At 49.7% G+C, this 20717-nt stretch overlaps 1 protein-coding gene across 5 annotated transcripts in view; it reads left to right on the plus strand.

Moving 5' to 3' along the window:
• NFATC2 (nuclear factor of activated T cells 2) overlaps nt 1–19137 on the plus strand; it is a 158776-nt gene extending 139639 nt beyond the window's left edge. For 3 of the 5 annotated variants that reach the window (XM_007446370.1, XM_007446369.1, XM_007446371.1), the window contains exon 10: nt 11557–11644. In XM_007446370.1, the coding sequence (XP_007446432.1) occupies nt 11557–11600 (44 nt within the window). In that variant the 3' untranslated portion in view covers nt 11601–11644. Of the gene's footprint in view, nt 1–11556; nt 11645–19055 lie in introns of those variants that run through there. The other 2 variants (XM_007446368.1, XM_007446367.1) reach the window with 2 other exon arrangements.
• The last annotated feature ends 1580 nt before the right edge of the window (nt 19138–20717 follow it).

Genomic DNA, 20717 nt, shown 5'->3' on the forward strand with positions numbered 1-20717 from the left:
AAAAAAAAAAAAAAATATATATATATATATATATATATATATATATATACACACACACACACATAAGATATAAAAAATGATAACAATACAAATACCGTGTGCCTACCCCGAGTTTAAAGAAAAAGAGTATAACCATTACCTTTGCAGTCTTGTGCCTTCTAAAATCATTTTTTATTTGCAAATCTTTCAGTTCTGTTTCTCTACAAGAGCACTCGTTAAAAATTTTTCTCTGATTTTCATTCTCACAGTGAAACTGATTCTTTTTTGGGGTCTAATTTTTTTAAATTGAAGTGCAGTTCATTTACAATGTTGTATTTGTTTCAGGTATATGACAAAGTGATTTAATTACACGTGTGTGTATGTGTGTGTGTGTGTGTGTGTATATATATATATATATATATATATATATATATACCACACACAGATATATATATATATTCCTTATTTAGATTCTTTTCCATTATAGGTTATTGCAAGATAGTGAATAATATAGGTCCCTGTGCTATACAGTAAACCCTTATTGTTTATCTACTTTATATATAGTAGTGTGTTCAAATAGTTCTTTAATATCAAACTCAATGCTCAAATTTCCAGCTGCCTCATAAATGCCCTAATTTTTTTCCCCACAGTTCGCCTTGACTCTGGATCCAAGGCAGGCCCACACAGTGTGGTTGTTTGAAATGTATTTTCCATTTCTTTCATCTGTGCAGGCCCCCTTTATCTTTTTCCCCTCTGCCATCTTTGCATTGAAGAAGCCAGGTGGTTTGCATGGAGGCTGGGTTTTGCTGGTTGCAGCCCCGAGGTGCCATCAGTCGTTGCTTTGTCCTCAGCATTTCCTGTAAATCAGTAGTGAGATGAGTGGCTGAATCAGATTGAGTTTGATGTTTTGGGTGAGGCTCCCTCATACGTGGTGTGTTCAATTTTGTGTCTCTCTCCTTTTTTTTAAAAAAAAAATAGTTTTACCACTTGTTTGATTCTCTAAACAACACACTGAGTTTTGCATGCTTGTGAACTTCACATAAATGCAGTCGTTCTGTAAGTAGTTTTCTGCAACTTGCTTTCTTCCTTCCACATTACGTTCTTGGCATTCGTAGGTTGTCATTTTTGTAGCTGTAATTCTTTCCTTTTCTCTGCCGTGTAATAGTCCATTGTAGAGCTCATTTATCCTTTCTGCTGATGGCGGACATTTGGTCATTTCCAGGTTTTTTTTCCCTATGCTGGTACAAACAGTGCTTTCCAGAATGTTCTTTCTCTGCACACAGAGGCGTTTCTGTTGGGTTGTACTTACAAGTAGAACTGCTTGGTCATTGGGCGTACACATCTGCCACATCAGTAGACGATACCAAATTGTCTTCCAAAGTGGTTGTACCAGTTTATACTCCCGTCAGCAACATAGAAGTAAGTACATGGCTCTACATCCTCCCAACGTTTGATACTGTAAGATTGCTAAAGTGTTTGCAAAACTCCTGTGGTTGAGATGGTATCTTTCAATGAATAGAAACTTTTATTAATGTCGTTAAATTTATTTTTGGAAAGGTTAGTGAGCTTTTTGAATGTCATTTGGGACGGTGCTACCGAAAATGTGTCATTGGACTGGCAACATGCGTGTCACGTGGAAGCTTGTTAGAAATGCAGATTCTCAGGCCCCGCCCACCCAGAGCTGCTGAATCAGAAACGCTAGGGTTGGGCCCAGCAACCTGAGCTTTTATGAGCCCTCCAGTGATTCCTCAAGTCTGAAGAACTGGTTTAGGAAATCCCTTTCTACCCCTATGTGATAAAGAGAGCTGCTCCTGTATCATCTTCCAAACATGTTACAGTTTTATCTTTCACACTTAAGTTTGTAACCGACCTGGATTTGATTTTTGTGTCCAGTATGAAGTAAATTTCTAATTTCATCGTTTTCTGTGTGGATGAGTAGTGGCCCCAGACCATCTATTGAGAATTCTGTCCTTTCCCCACGGGCCTGTAATCCATCCATGTTGTAAATATCGTTTCCATGTAAGTGCAAGCCCCTTCCTGCTCTCTCGGCTTTGTTCCGTAGGAGAGTTTGTCCCCAGTTCTTAATTACAGCCGCTTTGTAGATATTCTGGACTGCTGGTAGGTTTAGTCCCCAGCTTGCTGTTCCCCAGAAGTGTCTTTTTGCTCTTCTGCAGACACGTTGGAGAGTCAGCCTGTCAGGCTCCACAGAATGGCATTGAATCTTTGTGTCAACTTTAAGATTTTGAATCCTTGGCTCAAATGGGGGAAAATGGGCATTGTACAGTACTGAGTGTTTGTGGGGTCCTTCTAAAACCTGCTCAAGGTCATCTTTTATAACAGAAGTAAAGCTAGAGGCACTTCTCACAGGGGCTTGCTGTCATTCGGGCCACCAGCCCTGCGGCATGGGCTGGGCTGGGCTGGGCTGCATCTCACAAGCTCATCATGGTGGTCCCTAAACCCACCGCCCCCCTCGAAGCTTAGTGGCCTCAGTGGATGCGTCCTCAGGGTTGAGATGACAGAGGGCTATAGTTGGAAAGGCTGACCTACCCATCTCTAAGTGTCTCCAGTTTCCTGAGGATATGCTACTCTTAAAACCTGCCTCCTGCTAAGGTCTTTTCATGGGCAATTTCTAGCCACATCCCAGTTGGCGTATGAAATGGGCTCAGGATAGAGATGTTCACAAATGGAGAAACGGTTTCTCCTCCTTGAAGTTGGACTGAGTGGAAAACAAAGGTTGAGGGTTCCAGATTCCACAGTCTTGTCTTAAGCCCATTTGCGGCATGGTTTAATATGCCAGCTGTGTACCACCCTCGGTGCTAGGTGCTCTGTGGGTGGTGTGGGCCTTGTGGAACTTTGGAGCCAGGATTTCACTAGTCAGATAAGGAGGCAGGCAGGGGACAGCATGATCCAAAACTCAGAAGCCCTGGCTTCTCCCTTATGACAGCAAAGCATGATTTCTCTTGGAATCTGCTCTACTGAGACGGATGTTACAATACCCCACATTCGGCCATGATGAGGTCAACACTGGGGACACTGAAAGGAACACAAAGGCTCAAAGTTCCTGCCCTCTTTGAGCTCACAGTCTAAACATAAACGATAACACCAGCTAGAAGAAGTGCTATGGAAAATGATAAAGCAGGGTGGAGGGGAATAGAGAGTGGTGTGTGGCATAGGGGGCCTGCTGTTCCGTAAGGGAAGCATCCCAGAGGAGGTGACATTTGAGCAGAGATCTTGCTGATAGAGCCTTGCAAATATCTAAGGAAAGAGCACCCTTGGTAGAGGGAATAGCAAGTGCAAAGGCCCTGGGGTGGAAGTATACTTGGTGCATTCAGAGTGTAGAAGGAAGGCTGGGGGGACTAGAGCAGAGTGAGGAAGAGAAATGCATACTCTTTGATCTCAAAGGAATGGCCTTTCCCAAGGCCAAGTGGGGTCCCTGGGTCCCAGCAGTGGGTTGGTGCTGGCTGGTGAAAGTCCATCCAAATGCAGTTCTGACTAGAAAGCCAGCAGGTGTCCAGCTGTGGATAGTTGCAGACAGAGGCAGCCACTCACCTCTGCCACCTTCTGGGATAACCTGGATTTCCTCATCAGATAGGCCCCTGACTGTGGAGGCTAAGATGGTTATACTTTCTTTGGAGAGAGGGTGCCTTATATGCCATCAGAGCCCGAAGCCAGAATCAGATTGACACCACGGGAAGGCTTAGTTTCCTCAGATCTAGAAACACAGCTTTGCTGGTGGTTTTGTGAGGAGTGAGCTTCAACTTCCGTCTTCTGCAGGAGAATACTGCCAACAGCAGCAGGCTGGGATGGCGCCAGTCACAACTGGGAAGCTGCCGTCTCTCTCTGAACCCCAGGCCTTGGCTCTACTTTAAGTCTTATGAAAATCTAGCACCATCTCACCTTTTAGATATGTACCCCGGGCTTGGCATCGTGGTCCCAAAGGGGCCAAGTCACTCTTTGCTTCTTAAATCTCATCCCCCAGATTAACTACAGCAAACATATATGTTAGCTCTCCCCCATTTTTCCTTGAATACTATATGGGTGACTTCTACTGGGTAACCCTGATAAAAGTTGGGGTCTCCCAAGGACGAGTCTTTGTTCAGAGTTGCACTCAAAGAAGCAAATTCTGACTGCCAGATGATAATTACAAAAGAATTCCTGTCTTCAATAGCTTGAGCCAGACTGGGTAGGTTTGAATCCTGGCTCTGCAACTTAGTAGCTGTATAAGCTGGGTATGTTCCTTAATCTCTCTGTGCCTCAGTTTCATCATCTGTAAAATGGGGACCGTTAATACCTACTCTGTGGGATTACTGTGAGGATTAAATGTATGTGAAGTGCTTTGTAGAAAGTGCTATATAAATTAATAAAATAATGGTAATTATTATTCTACTACATGTATCAGGACGTCTCATCTGTAACTGATAGAACAGCTGGCCAGCAACCTTCCTACTAGAGTTTCAGACCAGCTCCTGGAGACCGTCAAAAACCAGACTCAACTGGGCAAATTCTGGTTAAATCCAAATCAATTCGGAGTTTGTGTTTCATTCATTCAACCATCTCTCCAGGAAAATTAACTGAGTACCTACTCTGTGCTGGGCTCTGTCCTGGGTGCTGGGGTCATGGCAGTGAATGAGAGAAGAGGTCCCTGCCCTCATGGGGTGATGACAACCCAATGAGGGGTTGATGCTTCCATGTCTTGAGCTTCAAGATACAGGGTCCTTATAGCCTGAGCCATGCTAACTGCCCGCCCCAAAACCAGGATCCATCACCATGGTAACCATGTGCAAGGGAAAGGCGGGGTTCACCCTGATCCAGCTAATGCTGAGCCTCTGTGAGCACTGGTGTGTGCCCACAGAACTGTCGGTGGCCATAAATGAGATGACATATGTGAAAGCTGTGGTCCTGCATAGAAGGTGCCACTAAGTGTTGCTTCATCAGCCCGTGCACACGTGGTCCTTTAGAAAGTGTGGAGATGAACGTGGCCACCTGCCCACCCCCGCCCTCCAAGGTCTTTCCAAATGGCCAGGCGCCCCTGTCAATGCCTGGGGAGCAGCTCAGGCACCGCTCTCTCTCGGCCTTGATGGAGTCGTGTTGCACGTGGATCTGGAGTTCTGCATTGTGAAGTCTGATTTGAGTGGAGGGTGGGCCTGAGGGTGGGTGCTGGCATGAAGGCCCCAAGAAGCTGTGCTGGGAGGTGGGGCCTGTCTCATGTTGCTGGACCAGAGCAGGATGAGAGCATCTCCCTGGAGGCTGGCTCAGGGCAGGGGACCTCCTCCCACCCCCCAGGGCTTGGCACCTTCTTGGCTGTAGCTGATCTGCCCTCCTCCCAGTTAGCACCTAGGCTTCTTACTCGAAACGGGAGCCTCAGAACTGCCATGTTTACTCATCCTGAGAGCTGAGGACAGTTTGGGACGAGGTGCGGCATTTTTCTCGTAAGCCCCAAGGTCTTGCTGGTAAGATGTCGGCGGCGGGGGGCCGTGCGGGCCTGCTGCCAGGGCTGGCTTCCGGAGGCCTCTGGTTTGCAGAACGTTGGTGACTCAGAGGCTGTTGTGTGTGTCACTAGCCCAGTGCAGCCAGCGCACCGTGTGGGGTGGCCTGGGAGGGGGCCCCCCCTTGGCAGGATGTAAAAATGCACCTCTACGAGCCGGGCTGACCTCAGACCCACCCACTCTGAAAATTCAGATAGCTTCCAAGGTGAAAGTGCTTTGGTGAGAGAAGGTGGCCTGGTCACCAGTCAATTCAGTGTGTTAACCACATGTTCTCTGTGGGGTGGACTAATACGTACTAACAATATTAATGGGAACAGCTGCTAACATGGGTGTTTTTTTTTTTTTGGTTAACTTGGCATCGTTCCAACTGTATGCATTGCCCAACATCTTTCTGGGATGCACATTATTATTCCCATTTTACAGATGAGGAAACTGAGGCCCAAGAAGTGAAACGATTGACTCACATTCCGTTAGTGAATGTGGGGTACTTACAACGTGTTGGACGCTGTTTACAGCACCTGTCATGTGTCTACTCAATTGATTACCTCTAAAGTTGTTAAGAACCGTCATTGCCCACTTTTTGCAGGGCAGGTTCAGAGGGGGTCAGGGCTTGCCTCAAATCCATGGCAGGGCATGGCAGGCTGGACTTGGGCCCCAGCAGTCTGGCTCCCCCCACTGTGTGTTTCCCCGTGGCTCTGCCCTGGTGTGAGCCCCTCACTGCTGTGCTCAGCCCCTGCACTGGTCCATCTGTGGCCACCACCCTCAGACACTTACCACCTTACCAGACACAGGAAGGCTGAATTTGTGAGGTCAGTGGAGGGCAGGGAAGGGAGAAGGGGCTGTTGGCCAGAGGATCCCGGGCAGCAGTTGAGGCTGGATGGCAGCAGACAAGTGGGATTTGGATGCACAGCAGGGAGAGGGGGGCTTTGCCGGCACAGAGCCACATGGCGTGAAGGTGTGTGTGTGTGTTTAGGGGTGTGGAGGACACCGGGGCCACAGCAGTGCCTGCTCCTTGTTCAAACCCTGCCTTGGAGTGTGACCTTGGGCAAATCACTTAACCTCGGTTGCTTCGCCAGCAGATGCCTGCCCTGTGAGCACACCTTGAGATATTAGAGAGGAACCGTCTTGGGTAGAGCAGCGCTTACAGGACTGTCTTCGCCCAGGCCTCCATAACAGAATTCCACTGGCTGGGTGGCTTAAACAGAAGTTATCCTCTCGTAGTTCTGGAGGCCAGAAGTCTGAGATCAGGGTGCCCATATGATCGGGTGCTGGTGAGCCTGCATGCCTTCTCGCTGGGCCCAATGAGTGAGCAAACAAGCTCTCTGGTCTTTCTTCTTACAGGGCACTGATCCCATCCTGAGGGCCCCATCCTCATGGTCTCATCTAACCCAAATCACCTCCCAAAGGCCCACCTCCAAATACCATCACACTGCGGGTTAGGGCTTCAACGTGGCAATTTGCGGGACACAGTTCAGTCCACAGCAAGGACTGTACAGGTGAAGGTTTGATCGAGGGGTGTGTGTCAGGAGTTAGGGTTCTGTCTGCATGTCCTGGGAGAGTTAAGGTATCTTAGGGACACCTGGTGTAATGTCACACACACACACACACACACACACACACACACACACACACACACACACACACACACACACACACACACACACACAGTCCTTGCTGGTCACTCCAGGCAGCCTTTGAGTTGGCCATCTGTGCCAGGCCTGGGCCTGTGAATCTCACTAAGAGAAATTTTGGACTGGGTCTGGTCCCGGCTTGGACCTGCTGGAATTTCTTTCCAGGCAGCTAGTGACTTCTTGGGCCTGGAAGGGGGTGGGCTGGGGAGCCCAGGGGTCCCAGGTTTATCTCACTGTCACTCAGGCACTTGGCCCTGCACCATCGTCCTCTGTCTCCCTCTGCAGGCTGGTGCAGGTGGGCTATCAGGTGGGTCCTGTAGTTAGGGCTTGCCGAGTGCACGTGGGGACGGTCTGCAGGTCAGTCAGTTCTCACACCAGACTGGGCTGAGGGAGTTGAGAGGGAGACAGGACAAAATGCCTAAGACTGATGGCAGCGTGAAGTGGGTCGGGCTGCCTCCTTACGGCACGTGGGCTTATGTCGGGCTTTGGAAACGTGTATGTATGGGTACCCTTCTTGATTGCGGGGAGGGGGGTGGTGGTGCCGTGCTGTGAGCTGGTCGTGACACGTGGGAGGACATAGAATGATCTGGAAGGTGAATTTATGGAAGGGTGAGGTGCAGACTAGGCTAGAAGATTCCATAAACATCCAGCGAATCTGTTGCAAGCAGCAGGGGCTGTGCTGGTTTTGCGAAGGAAAGTTCACTTGAGGCAGGCCTGGGGTTTTGGACCTCTTCTCAAAGGCCTCGGGGAACTTCTGTGAGCTTCTGTGACATGAGGAAAGTAGCTCAGGATGGAGATGTTTCTTCCTGCTCCACGCTCCCCCCTTAACCCACCTGGCGTGTCTGACCCGCCTTCAGTTCTCTCTGCTGCATACGCCAGGCTAAGGAAACGCAAATGTTTTAACAGAAATGTCTGGTTAATTCCACCAACCTCCAAAGAGAAAGATGGCCTCCCAAACAGTGAGGTATTTATTTTATCATCTCATTTGTGGTTGCAGGCTGTGGGTTTGGATCACTGTTTCTTTCCCGGATCTCAACTGGATGTAGTAACAAGTGCTTTTCTCTTTGCTTCTGTTTTACTTTTGAAAGGCAGCAGCCCATTTTGCAGTGCTTGCTTTGTGGCTCATGCCTCTCAGCAGAGCTTTGGGGCCGAGGCCGTGAGGAAGCTTCAGGAGGACCAGGGGGCAAGCCGTGGTTTGTTTAGAATGCTTTCCTGCCTGTGGTTGCTGCCTTAGAAGCCGTGTGGTTGCTTGATAGGAGAGGTGCCTCTTAGCTGCATGTCATCGGAAGAAATTCTGCTGAATTGGAGAAAAGGACGGGGCAGAGGAGCTCAGCTCAACTCAGGTCTGAGTTCATACAGTTGTCTAGTCCCCCCTCGCAGGGCAGCTTAGCTTAGAGAATGTCTGAGTTGTTTCTCCCTGGCTTGTAAGTTGACGTGTAATCATGGAAAAAGCGGAGGATGGAGAAGATGCTAGCGCGTTCTACAAAGGTTGGGAGGGACCCCGGTGTTTTCATTAAAGAACCATTAAACTGAACGTACCTTAGACCAGTCTATCCCCTATGATGCAGATGCACACAGGTTTTCTCCTCTGCTGCCATCCTATTTAGAGATGTGCCTGTGCTCTCAGGAGGGTGGAAGCTAGTTGTAGAATTTGTCAGGGTGACAGATTATTTTCGTATTTTATCTGTTGACACCTTGCACTTCCGTGTTAATTATTCGTGTTGATTAACCATTTCCAATCCATCTCCTAAATCATCACCTAACCCATGAGACTAGCAGGACAGTTCCCCGATTTATGCGAGGATTGTAAAAATGTACCATCACTATCTGGGTCTTCAGCGGTAGTCTCATAAAAGACCACAACAATGGGGCAGTGATTCTGGGACCAGAGGCCTCTCTCCCTGGCTTTGGGCGTGTTTCTAGGTGGCACCTAGGTAACATATCATAAGTCGAGATGCCGCCTTCTCTCTCGATGTCTACCTCCACGTTACTAACAGCTGATCAACGGAACAGACTTCTCCTTTAAACATGTAGGGAGATAGCATTGTATTCTTGGTTAGTGGAAGGGGATTGGTCTGTCTCCTTCCACATCTTCTCTCTCATTCTTCCGTCTTCTCTACGGGTCCAGGTTGCAGAGTTAGTAAACATCTGTCCATGAATAAGCCAGCTACATCATCTCCTTCAGTCCTGACAGCGGTCTCTCCAGGGAGGTATTCTGATCCCCCGTTTTGTGGGGAAACTGAGGCTCAGAGAGAGGTCGTGAGACTTACACGGGTGTATTGACAAGAGTGCTTTTGTGTCGAGCCCTTCTGATGCAAAACTAACTGCATCTTAACTCAGCCCCCAGGGGAGCTTGATGGTCTTACACATGTGGAAGCCCTGACCTGGGACTAGCACCCACCGAGCTGGGGCCGTTCCTGGAAGGATCACTCCATCTTTCTCTGCCTCAGTAACTTGACCTGAGAAATGGGAATCATAGCCCCCAACCCCCCCCCCCCAGATGGCTGTGAGGATTGAATAGGGCACATGAACAGCCCCCTACAGAGCGGGGCGGCTCGGGGTGGGGTAAAGGTCTCAGTTGAATTTAAAACAGGCCCTTCCTCTGGCTCCTGGTACCTGCCTCCCACCAGGAAATAGACGACTAAAGTGTCTGCCTCATGACTAAACAGGAAACTGCACCTCAGAAGTCTGCAGACAAAACCTATCAGTTTGATGCTTTATAAATTCTCTGAACTCTTGACAAGGGAGCAGGCGTGGGCTTCCCAGGGAACGGCCCCTACCATTAAAAGCCGGGTGCCTGGGCTTCCACCTTGATTCAAAGGTGCCGCTCCAAGGGTGTGACCTTGGACACGTACATGGCCCCTGGTCCCCCCTAAGTGCTACTTGAATGCGTACAGAGGGATAAAGTGCAAACATCGTGACTATTTTAGCACCTTGGAACTATTTTTTCCAGTGCAGTGTGGTGATTGATTGATAGTTTCTGGATGTTATTTTGCATATGGAGGGGATGGGGGTGTGACCAAGATTGACCTGAACAACCGGAAATGGGGAGTGTCTGTTTCCTATGATGGGACGAGTGGAGCGGGGGGCAGGGCGGCAGTGATTGTGGCGATCAGGAGATTGGTTTGGACCGTGTTAAGTTTGAGATGCCCAGCCGGGAGTTCGATATCTAAGTCTGAAGTTCAGGGGTGAGGTCCAGGCTGAAAACATTAATTATTGGGCCACTGTCAGGATAGTGTCAGGATAGAGGCTTTTTTTTTTTTTTTAAGGCCCTGAGGGAGTGGTCAGACAATCCTCTGTTCTTGGGTTTGGAACCAGCCAGTGTGGAGTAGAGACAGGCAAGTGTGATGAGGGAGCTGCCTTTGGGCCACGGGCACCTGGATTTGCCAGTGGGCCTTTTTGCTTCAAGAGATGGCCTGAAATCCATGGTCCAGACTGTGTTCAGAGCCATTACTGAGGAGGTGGTTATTTTGTCCTGGGCGGCAGCAGCCCGTGACTAACCCCATCCAGTCCCCATCAAGCCAACCCTATTGGAGCCCAACATGTGGGAGTCTAGGCCTGCAACTGAAGAACTGCAGGAGTGTTCTCTGCCTTGAAGATGAGAGTTCAGGGAGCTCATGCCTTTTGAGAGACTATTCTGGTTTACCTAAGGATGCAAGTATAGCGACATCTAGCAAAAGGTGGGATTGCTCCCTGCAAGAAATTAATCCCAGAAAATATTTCTACCTCAAGCACTCAAAACAGACTCTGGCCTTCTAATTTGGCCATTGAAAAGGGATTGAGAAAGGGATTATTTGAAATAGAAGAGAAAATGAATGCCTGTAAAATATATGGCTCCTATCTCCTTTCTAAGCGCCTTCAGTGCTCTGACTGGGCAGGGGCTATAAAAATAGTAACTTGCCAGCCAGAGAAAAACAGGAAGAAAGTGTACAGTCTTATGAATTTGCATGCCCACTGAGGTTGTATCACTCGTAAGAAGGAAGGAGGGGTCAAATGAGGGAGAATTACATTTGAGTAGCTCCATCATGAAATTCTGATTTTCTGATGTGCTCTGCCACAGGTGCCAGTGTTATCTCCTTAGTTGGCCATGATTTGAAACTGCATGACATGCCAGCAACCGAGCCATTTTGTCTTGCTTTTAAAAAAAAAACCAAAAACCCAAACCACCATAATCTTGCTGATGAACTTTGATTTCAGAGATCCCTATTTCTTTGCACAAAGGCCCTTATCTCAGTGATTATTACCCTGGTTTGGGGTTAATTCTGGCACAAATGTTAAGACGATATAGAATTGGGGCTTAAACTACAGCCAGAGGGTTGAGTTCTATCCTGGGTTCTCAGCGGCCCTGGGTGAAGAGCTACTTATTAAATGGATGATATTAGCATGAGTTGGAAGCATAAGCGGTCGAAGGTGATTTTTTTTTTCTTCTTCTCAAAAATGGTTTTGCAAATCTTTTTCAGAGCTGATAGACACACACCTTAGCTGGATACAAAACATATTATGAAACAGAATGACTGTGATCTTTGATCCAAGAAATCAAAGTTAAAGGTAATTGATATCTTCTGCCTTTCCTTTTGTTTTCCAGCTGTGTGTTTCCTTAACTTGAATTTTTTTTTTTTTTTTTTGAGTAAGAGAAAACTTTACAACCTGAAGGCCCTCTCTCATTTTCCAACATTTCCTACTCTTAAGGGCTAGACCCCACCGCTCTGTGAGGGGGAACCCCCAGGGGACATACCTGAGATTCTCGGAGGTCGGGGAGGGGAGTAGGGGCGGCGATGAGGCTCTGGGGACCTGCATGCTCTCCCAGTGGCCCCATCACCCTCTTCCAGGGAGAAGGCAGCAGCGCCAGGTTCCAGTCTTTGGCAGCTGTGCTCCTGCCCTGAGCCAGCTCGCTTTTGGTTTTGTACATTTTGCTTGGTGTTTCCAGTTGAGGAAGGCTCTCCGTCAACGGCAGGGCAGTCTGCATTGGGGAACGAGAGAGGGGGCAGGTGGGTCAGGAGCCTCTGCAAGTGCCCTGTGCTTAGGTAATTTCCAGTCTCGATCTCATCAACTCCAAGCTCCACCCCCCCAACCCCCCAACCCCCAGGGGCCTTCTTGTGCACTTTGGAAGGGGTTAACCATCCCCTCGCCCCGCACTTTCTGGATGTGAAACCAGGCTCTGGACCTGGGCTGGAGCTGGGTGGGGTTTTTCCCCACTGAGCTCAGTGGGGCCCCTGGCCTTAGCTGTAGATCCCCTCCATCGACTTTGGGTCCTGGGCCTGCCCAGAACGGTGCAGGGAGCCGGAGGCTCGGGGTAGAGAGGCCACGTGGGACAGTGAGGATGTCGCTTTACCTTTCTGTGCCTCAGCTGTTTAGAAGCCACTGCTGTTATTTAATTCTCTGCACAATGACTGGAATCAGGTAGCAGGTGCAGTGCCCAGCATGTGGTTGCAGAAATCATCCGGCATCGGTAGTGCTGGCTTACGTGCCTCCTGATGTCCCGCTGGGCCTTGGCTTTGGGATTGTCTGTTGGCGAAAGTGGGTTTGCTACTTTCATAGGCCAGACCCCGAGTCCTCTGATGGCTCACTCTGAAAACCCAGTTCGAACAACCGTCAGCTTTCACGTCCCTTAGCACACACAGCGGAGGGAGCTGACGTCCCAAACCTGGTTTCCCAGAGGGTGGGGCCTGCGGAGAAGAACCCAAACTTCCCAACAGCGGCGGCATGAACCTTAGCGGGGGGGGGTCCCCGGCACATTCTCCACCAGTGACTCTCAGACACCGTCAACAGGCAACAGTAACGCTCAGCGAAACTTGGCTGGATACCCACCCGGAGCCAGAGTCCCTCCCGAGAACTTTGCATCCGGCGAATCGGGATGACAAAAATGCAGCTGAAATATCAGCGCTGAGACTTAGTCAAAGGGCCTTTTGAGCACGCTTTTTCCCTCCCTGATGTTAGGACGTGGCAACGCTCTGACCTTGCAGGGGCCTGTGAACTCTGGCAAGCTGGCTCTGATCTGCCTGGCCTCAGAGGGGATTTACCATCATGTAACGCTTCAGGCCCCACCCACAGCTTTGGGCTGCAGGCCTGTCAAGGCGTTTTTGTCCTTTTCACTGAGCCGCTGAAGTCTGGCCCTTCTAGAAAGCTCTGCAGTTCCCAAGTGCCCCCAGAGCATGTGGGGATGGCTGGGATGGGAGAAAAGGCTGGGGAGTCACTCAGCAAGTGAGAGCGTTGTGATACCCAAGTCACAGGGGACGCCAAGGCCCCTGGCCACCTTTCCTTCTTAGCTCCTTTCCACGTGCTTGTGGGGAAGACAGGCCTGGTGCTCAGGGCACTTGGCCCTCAGAGTAGCTTTCCCTGAGAGCAGTTAGGACAGAATATAGAAGCATCCAGAGAACACTTCACGTGCTTTCTGGTTCAGCCACCCTAGTGTCTGGCCACCTCTTGCCCCGGCACCTCTCAGATTCTTGCTTTTGGCCTCCAGAACACTGCCTCCCTGGTTCAGGAGCGACTCTCTGGCCGACCCCGGGCTCTCGAGGGCCCTCACACGGTCTAACCAGACTTCAGAAAACAAGCTTGAGGTTTGGGAGAGAAATAAGATGGGGCCCGTCCTCTCTTTCCTGTTGCTTCTTTCTCAAGGGATTAAGTTCCAAAGTCAGCAGTTATAGAAAGTTCCCTGGAAAGTCTTAAATTGCACCTCAGGTCTATCTGTGTGGCCTTCTGTGTGTAAACCCTGAGTGGCCATTCTTCCGCAAACTGAACTTTGGGGACCTCCGAGCTCGGCTAAAAAAGTCAGCATGCAGGTGTCCGGGCCCGCAAGTGAACCAGAAAATTCCTGGGGCAGAGTGGGATGCTAGCAGAAATCAGTTTTAAGACATTTACCACTAATCAACCCAGAGTTGTTGGAGGAACAATAATAGTAAAAAGGCACTGGCTTCCCTGGATTGCCATCCCCGAAAAGTAGGGGAAGAAAACGCACTTTGCTTTCTTTTTCTTCTTTGCCATTGGCGTGTATACTAGAGACTGGCAAACCATATCTCAGGCCAAATGTGGCCCCTGGCCTGTTTTGTTAAACAAACAAAGTTTTATTGGCACACAGCCATGCCCATTTGCTCACATATTGTCTGTGGCTGCTTTCATGTTTAAAAAAAAAAAAAAAATCAGAGTTGAGTAAGGAGCTATATAGCTCACAGAGCTGAAAATATTTTTATCTGGCCCTTTATAGAAAAAGTTTATTGACCCCTGGTCTGTTCTCTCTTTATGTCTGTAGCCATTTTTATCAGACTTGTTATTGATTTGTAACACCTCTTTATATATGGATGACCTTTGTCATGTATACTGCATATACTACAGATTTATTTTTTGGAGTTTTAAAGAAAAATGTATATACTTACATGCGTCTGTCTTTTTCTTTCTTTCGTTCTGGTTTCAGCCTTAGGTGTCAGGCTTAGAAATCACGCCGAGGCTGTAGCCATGTTCAACATCTGTGTTTTCATCACAGTGTCTCTCTGTAAGGGTAACAAAAGGTCGGGGGTGCTTGTGGCAGACTGAACACCACTGGCCTCAATTCTGTTCCAAGAAAGTGATGCTCAGTGAGCACCTTAACCACTCAGCACACAGCCTTGTCTGCTCATTAACTTCGCAGAGGCTGCCCTGGCCTTTTCCTGACACACAAAAGCTGCTGAGGATTCCGGAGCCCCAGAAGAAAGGTGATGGCTAGCAAACCTCATAGCACAATCTCTTTACCTATATAGTGGAGCCATATACAGGTTAATAAAATGGGGCTATGGATTCAAATCCTGATCCCTCCCCTTCACCTGCCGTGCCAAGTGACTGCCTGTCTCTCTCTCTCCATCTATAAAACGAGGATGACTGTATTACTAGGTTTGGTGTGAGAAGTAACTCAGTGCTTGGTTCAGCCCCTGGCATAATTGTTATCCCTGAAAAAATGTGAATGGCTTATATCCTTTTGTGGAGAAAAAGCTCCAGGCAAACAACAGACCAAAAAGCCGTTTGTCAATTGGATAACAGAAAAATCAGCTTCCCTAAACTGATGGTGTGGGGTCCTCGTGGTGAGCTAAGGTGCATGCATTAGGCACCTGCTGTATGCATGCTGCTATGCATGGTACAGTGGGCATACAAGCAACTCAAATAGCATGGCACAGGGGGGCAAACAAAGCATTTTGAGAACTCAGTGTTTGCTTCTGGAGGGAGTCAGGACCCCATGTAGGAATGTGAGAAGGCTTCCGGGAAAAAGGTGATACTCAGGAAAGAGGGCAGGAGGGAAGGCAGGATTTGGACAAGAGAGGAACCATTTGGAGAACTGCCCATGGCCCGATTTGGGAAGAGGTGCAGAAATTGGCATAGGATAGACGCTCAAAACATTTATCGGATGAATGAAATACTGATGGCAGTGACCTAGAAGGGCGGGTTTCAACACTCAGACCTGAGAGTCAGACCTGGGGCCAAATCCCAGAGCAGACAGTGTGACCTGAGGCTACTTAGTCCCTTGCTAAGCTTCCGCTTTCTCAGTAATACATGTTACTGAGCGCTTCCTCTGTACCCAGGCACTCTTCAAAAGCCAGGGATACAGTGGGGGAACAAGAAAACTAAAGCACTAGGAACAGTGAACTGCCAGGAACCGGTACATGAAGGAGATAAGGAGACCAAGCACAACTGGGTGGCGGCAGGTGGCACTGCCGACTGTCCCCAGAGCCTGGGGCCGAGGAGACTGTTTGAGCAGAGCCTCGAAAGAAGTGAGGGAGAAAAGCATTAGAAGAGGCGAGGGGACCAGCAAGGGCAGAGGCTTGGAGGCATGAGTGTGGCCTGGGGAGCACGAAGAGCGGAAGCCAGTGTGGTTGGGTGCGGGGGGGGGGGGGGGGGGGGGGGAAGTGAGAGTTCATTGTATCGCAGATGTCCATTGCAAGCTTGCTTGGTTGGCCAAAAAGGGCGTATGCGTTTTTTCCTGAATATATTCAGGAAAAAACGCATACGCCCTTTTTGGCCAAGGGGTGGGGTGGGGGGGAAGGCAGTAGGAGGCGAGGTCACAGCGGGAACCAGATCAGGGGCAAGACAAGCCCAGAGCAGGGTTTTGGATAAAGGAGACCTTAAGCACGTAGTGGGCCAGACTGAGGAAGTGAGACTAAAGGTGTGACAGAGAGGAGGTGACAGGGCTGCTGAACGGGCAGACCACCTTTCCTTCCCAGGAGGAGGTTCCATGGTGACATCGGGAAGTTGATTCAAAGAAAGGGCAGCACGATGCCCCCCTTTCCCTTCCACCCAAAGACGCGAGGCTGGGCAGAGACCCTTTCGGGGAACTTGGAGCCCATGTTTGCAGACCCATGTGGCTGCACTGCTGTGGCTTCCCCCCCAGCTGGCGCTTCTGCCCTAGAGCTTTCTCCCCATCCACAGCCAGGGGCACGAGCTCTGAGGTTTCAGAAAGAAAAGGTTCCTCTCCCCAAGAGAGGTTGCAGCGGGCGTGAGTGGGCCTCGCTTTGGGACCCGACTGGGCGGCCGGCCGCCTCCGTACCCCGACCGCGAGGGGGGTCCGATGCAGAGCATTCCCCGAGTTTTCTAGATTCGACTGTGACTTTCAGAAAGCCAGAGTGGTTTCCATCCAAAGGGAGGGGGAAGCTAGACCATCTCCCACCCAGCCCCTAACCTGGCCCCGAGCTCCGAGAAGGGAAACAACCCTTTGGCGAGGGCGGTGGTGCCAGTGGCTCTGCCCAGCAGTTATTTTTAGAAAGCCGTGGCCGTGGAACGTTTCCATTGAGGATTGACTCCTCTCGTTTCCTAGGTTGAGAAAACAGGAAACCCTTCAGAATCCGGGCTTTGAAAAGCTTCGCGTGAAGCCGCACCGACCCCGCCTCCCCCTGGCCACGTGCTTTCACTCCTGCCTGGCTGTCCTCACTGAGGGCCCCCCGGGCCGCCCAGCCCTGCACACTTCCCCGAGGCCGGAGCTGCAGAGGCGAGGGGTCCTGCTTCCTCCAGCTCCGGGAGTCAGCTGGTATCTGCTACACAGTCAGGGCCCAGTTAGAGCTGGTTAGCCGAACACACGAATTCATCCCCGGAGTTCCTATCAGTGGATCCACTCCCACACTTTGGAGCCGGTTGTTACTCTGATACATACATTCCCATCCATTAACTTCCAGAGATACTGTGTCATGTGCTCGTACATATATACAAATGCACATACCACTCTCTGAACCAACATCTGCTCTACGCCGGGGACTGTGATAATTTTCTCACTGTGTCATCTCCTCTAAGCTCCTCAACAACTGTAGAAGGAAGGTCATATTTTTATACACAGTTTACAGATGGGGAAACTGAGGCACAGAGCAGTTACCTCACTAGGGCGAGGTTCAGCGAGCAAGGAAGCAGCAGAGGTGGGCTTCCAGCCCCGACCACCCGGCTCTAGAACCTGAACTCTCGAGCGCCCCTTGCACCTGCTTTCAGCACACATCTGAAGAACAGTGAGCGACGCCTGATTGGTTTCTGCCACAAAACAGAGCCCGCTGGTGTAAAGCACTAGGTTTAGAGTCCAGCACAAAGCTTGGGGTATCACTACCCATCACACAACTGACAGCTACACGACACTGGTTACCTGGCCTCCTGCTAGGAGCTTGTATATATGTCAATGCCCAGCATCCTCACAACAGCCCCAAAAGGGACACACAATGATGATTCTCACTCTACAACTGAGAAAGCCGAGGCACAGAGGGGTAAGGTCACACGGCCCGTTCAGTGAGGGAGCCAGGAGTCAAACCTAGCTTATCCAGCTCCAGAGCAGTGTGTTTTTGCTCTCTTCTTATTCTGGGAGTTGCAGACTCATCCAAGCAGGGGTTTTCCAGGGAAGAGCACCCTGGACCTAGGCGAGCTCAGGGCGGAGGGAGTCTGAGCCCATCGACAGTTAACCCTCACTGTTCATCTTCCACCTCTGTAACTTTAGGATGAGGCTGAGATGAGAAAACAGAGGCGGCGGCTGTGGGAGGAACTTAGTGCCAGCACCAGGAGAGCAGAGATTCGTCTCCCTTTTATGGGACCCCAGAGGGGTCCTGCCTCCTCTTCTGCTCCCGGACCCAGTCCACACAATCCAGCTGTAAAGCCGAAAGTGCACACACACACTTTAGGGCAAGTGCACACCCCTGCCTGGTGTCTGGGCTGCCTTTGAAGGCAACTTTTCCCCAAGAACATTGAAGGAAGCCTTTGTGCAAGAGCCACTATTCTAAGACCTTACTGCCTTGATCCCAGGACCTGGTGCCTCAGATAAGTGGCCAGAATGGGAGAGTAGAGCTAGCTCCTTGATGCCACTGGCTGGCACTGCATTCTTGGTTCCCTGCTAAATTCCATGCAGCTTTCTGGGGCAGGGGGTAATGGAACACTCCAGAGCCCCTTGAGGACACTTGGTACTTGAGAAGACTCAGAGTGTGATCCTTCACTAGTGAGGAGGGGTAAGGGGGGTTTGTGCTGAAAGGGATGAAGATTATGTTTACATTGATGGCTAGGCTTTGTGGTGGTTCCACCCATTCTCTTTTTAAAGGCCCCTCTTGCGAGTCGTAAGTTTTGTGGGTCAAGGAACTGTGTTTTAGTCATGGAGTGGGTATTTTCTGGATGTTGTAATAACAGACAGAGTCTGGTATACAGTAGAGCACCTCGAGTGCATTCAATAACAAGAAGGAGAAAGTGTTCCTTAAATCATGCCCTGTGGCCCAGCCATTTCTGCCACAGCAATTTTTAAAAGTTACCATTTGGGCAATTTTCACTAACAAACCCATACCACAAAATAGCATCATGGGGGGTGAGGAAGAATCATGATGTGGGAAGGCATTTCTTATGTTAAAGATTGTCGAATGTGTTACTGCAAAGACAAAAACATGTTTTAAAAACCAGCCCAGTTGTATTAGGTTCTAGAAAGCTAACCTGATCCCTGTTTTGGGTGCCCTCTCACTCGCCCTGACTCTCTCTCTCTTTTCTTTCGTAGTTAATGAAATTATCAGGAAGGAGTTTTCAGGACCTCCTGCCCGAAATCAGACATAGAAGAAAGCCATTAGCAAGACACCATCCACATTGCTAACGCCGGAGCCTCCCACCGTCCTCCCCGGTACCCACCCCACCCGGAGGCTGAGCACGGGACCATGTACCGGCCGAAAGCTAACCCTCTATTCCGGAGCTCGCCTCCGCTCTGTGCATCTGAGTCTTGTTCTAAATCCCAAAGAGCATCTCGGTTGACTTTGAGGTGTCCCATCCAAACCTTAAGTGCCTGCTGACCCCAAATACATCCTGAACCAGACCACCCGCTGGAATGCGCCGGAGAGCTGAGAGCCTGCAGCCGGGGACTCGGGGGACGGAAGATGGGGATGCAGTTAAACCCCAGCCCTTGCCTTCACTTTTTTGGGTCACAGATACAGCTCTTGTACCTTTTGAAGGAAAGGAGCTCTCCAACAGAGCAACCAAAGGAACGTGACCCAGCTTACGTCACTGGGCTGAAGAAAAACAAAGAAGCCGGCCCATCTTCCCTAGGGATTGCCCGTCCACACCAGGGATGGGCCACAGCTCAAGCTTGATTTTTAAATGTTCTGCTTCTGAATCAAAAACAGTCTGGCTCATACAAGATCACCTGTTAAAGCTTCTCGGCGTTATGACATGTGTACACTTTCTTCTTCTCTGCTTTCAAAAAGCTGGCCGGGGGGCGGAGGGGGGCCCTCTTGGCTAGCTGCCCTTCCCCCCTGCAGCACGCGGTCACGGACTAGAGGAGGTCACCCAGGCTGCCGGGTGAGCACGCATCCGCTGCAGCCGGACAGGCTTCGCGGCTTTTTGATGTTCCCGCTTTCTTTCCTCTAACAGCCCAAGTGCTTTTCCAGAAAGTACAGTAGTTAAGAAGAATCTCAAGCATGTGCATTGAATTTTGAGAAGGAACAGCAGAAGGGCTAAAGCAACCAAAAAAAAAAAAAAAAAAAAAAAAAAAAAAAGGGCAGATATTTTTGTTAAGTAAAACGGTTGCAAAGTATAGCAGCTGGCAGGCCTAAGTGCTTCGGTGGGTGGGCGCCCCCATGATAGAGGAAAAAGGCTGAATTCCCTCTCTGGCCTAGACACAAAGTGGGATACTCAAGCTCACGATCTGGCCCCAAAGTTCACTGGTCATTTTTAACTGAACCCATTGAAACCCGCCCCCCGCCCCAGTCCCAAAGACGCCTCTGCATTACCTGCTTCATCCAGCACAAATGTGATCTGAATAGAAGCAGATCCTCTCCCACACAGCTCTTAGTTTGAATGCGCTCTGCTCAGACCACTCGCATGGAGTGTGCAACTTAGCCCTGAGTGTTTCTCTCCTCTGGGTGCACCCACGGTCCGCCAAAGTCTTCCTCCTTTGGGGCAATTTTTGCAAACAAATAAAACCCTCCAAGTTCTTGGCAGGTGAGCTTTTAATCACACAGATGTGTTTGTTTACATTCATTGCAGACACCCCAGGACAAACTGGGGATTCCTTTTCGGCCATTTAATCGCTTCCCTGTAATCAAACACAGAGTGTAAATATTCCTGGCACTCTTCAAAAGGCTGTACTCAGGCCTTCTGCCTAGCAGAGTTGACTGAAAAAAATCACTCTACGAAGAGAATCGTGGCAGTTAAGGGCCCACTGTGGGTT

The sequence above is a fragment of the Lipotes vexillifer genome, unplaced genomic scaffold, assembly GCF_000442215.2.
Source record: "Lipotes vexillifer unplaced genomic scaffold, Lipotes_vexillifer_v1.1 scaffold251, whole genome shotgun sequence".
In the NCBI taxonomy this organism is placed as follows: domain Eukaryota; kingdom Metazoa; phylum Chordata; class Mammalia; order Artiodactyla; family Lipotidae; genus Lipotes; species Lipotes vexillifer.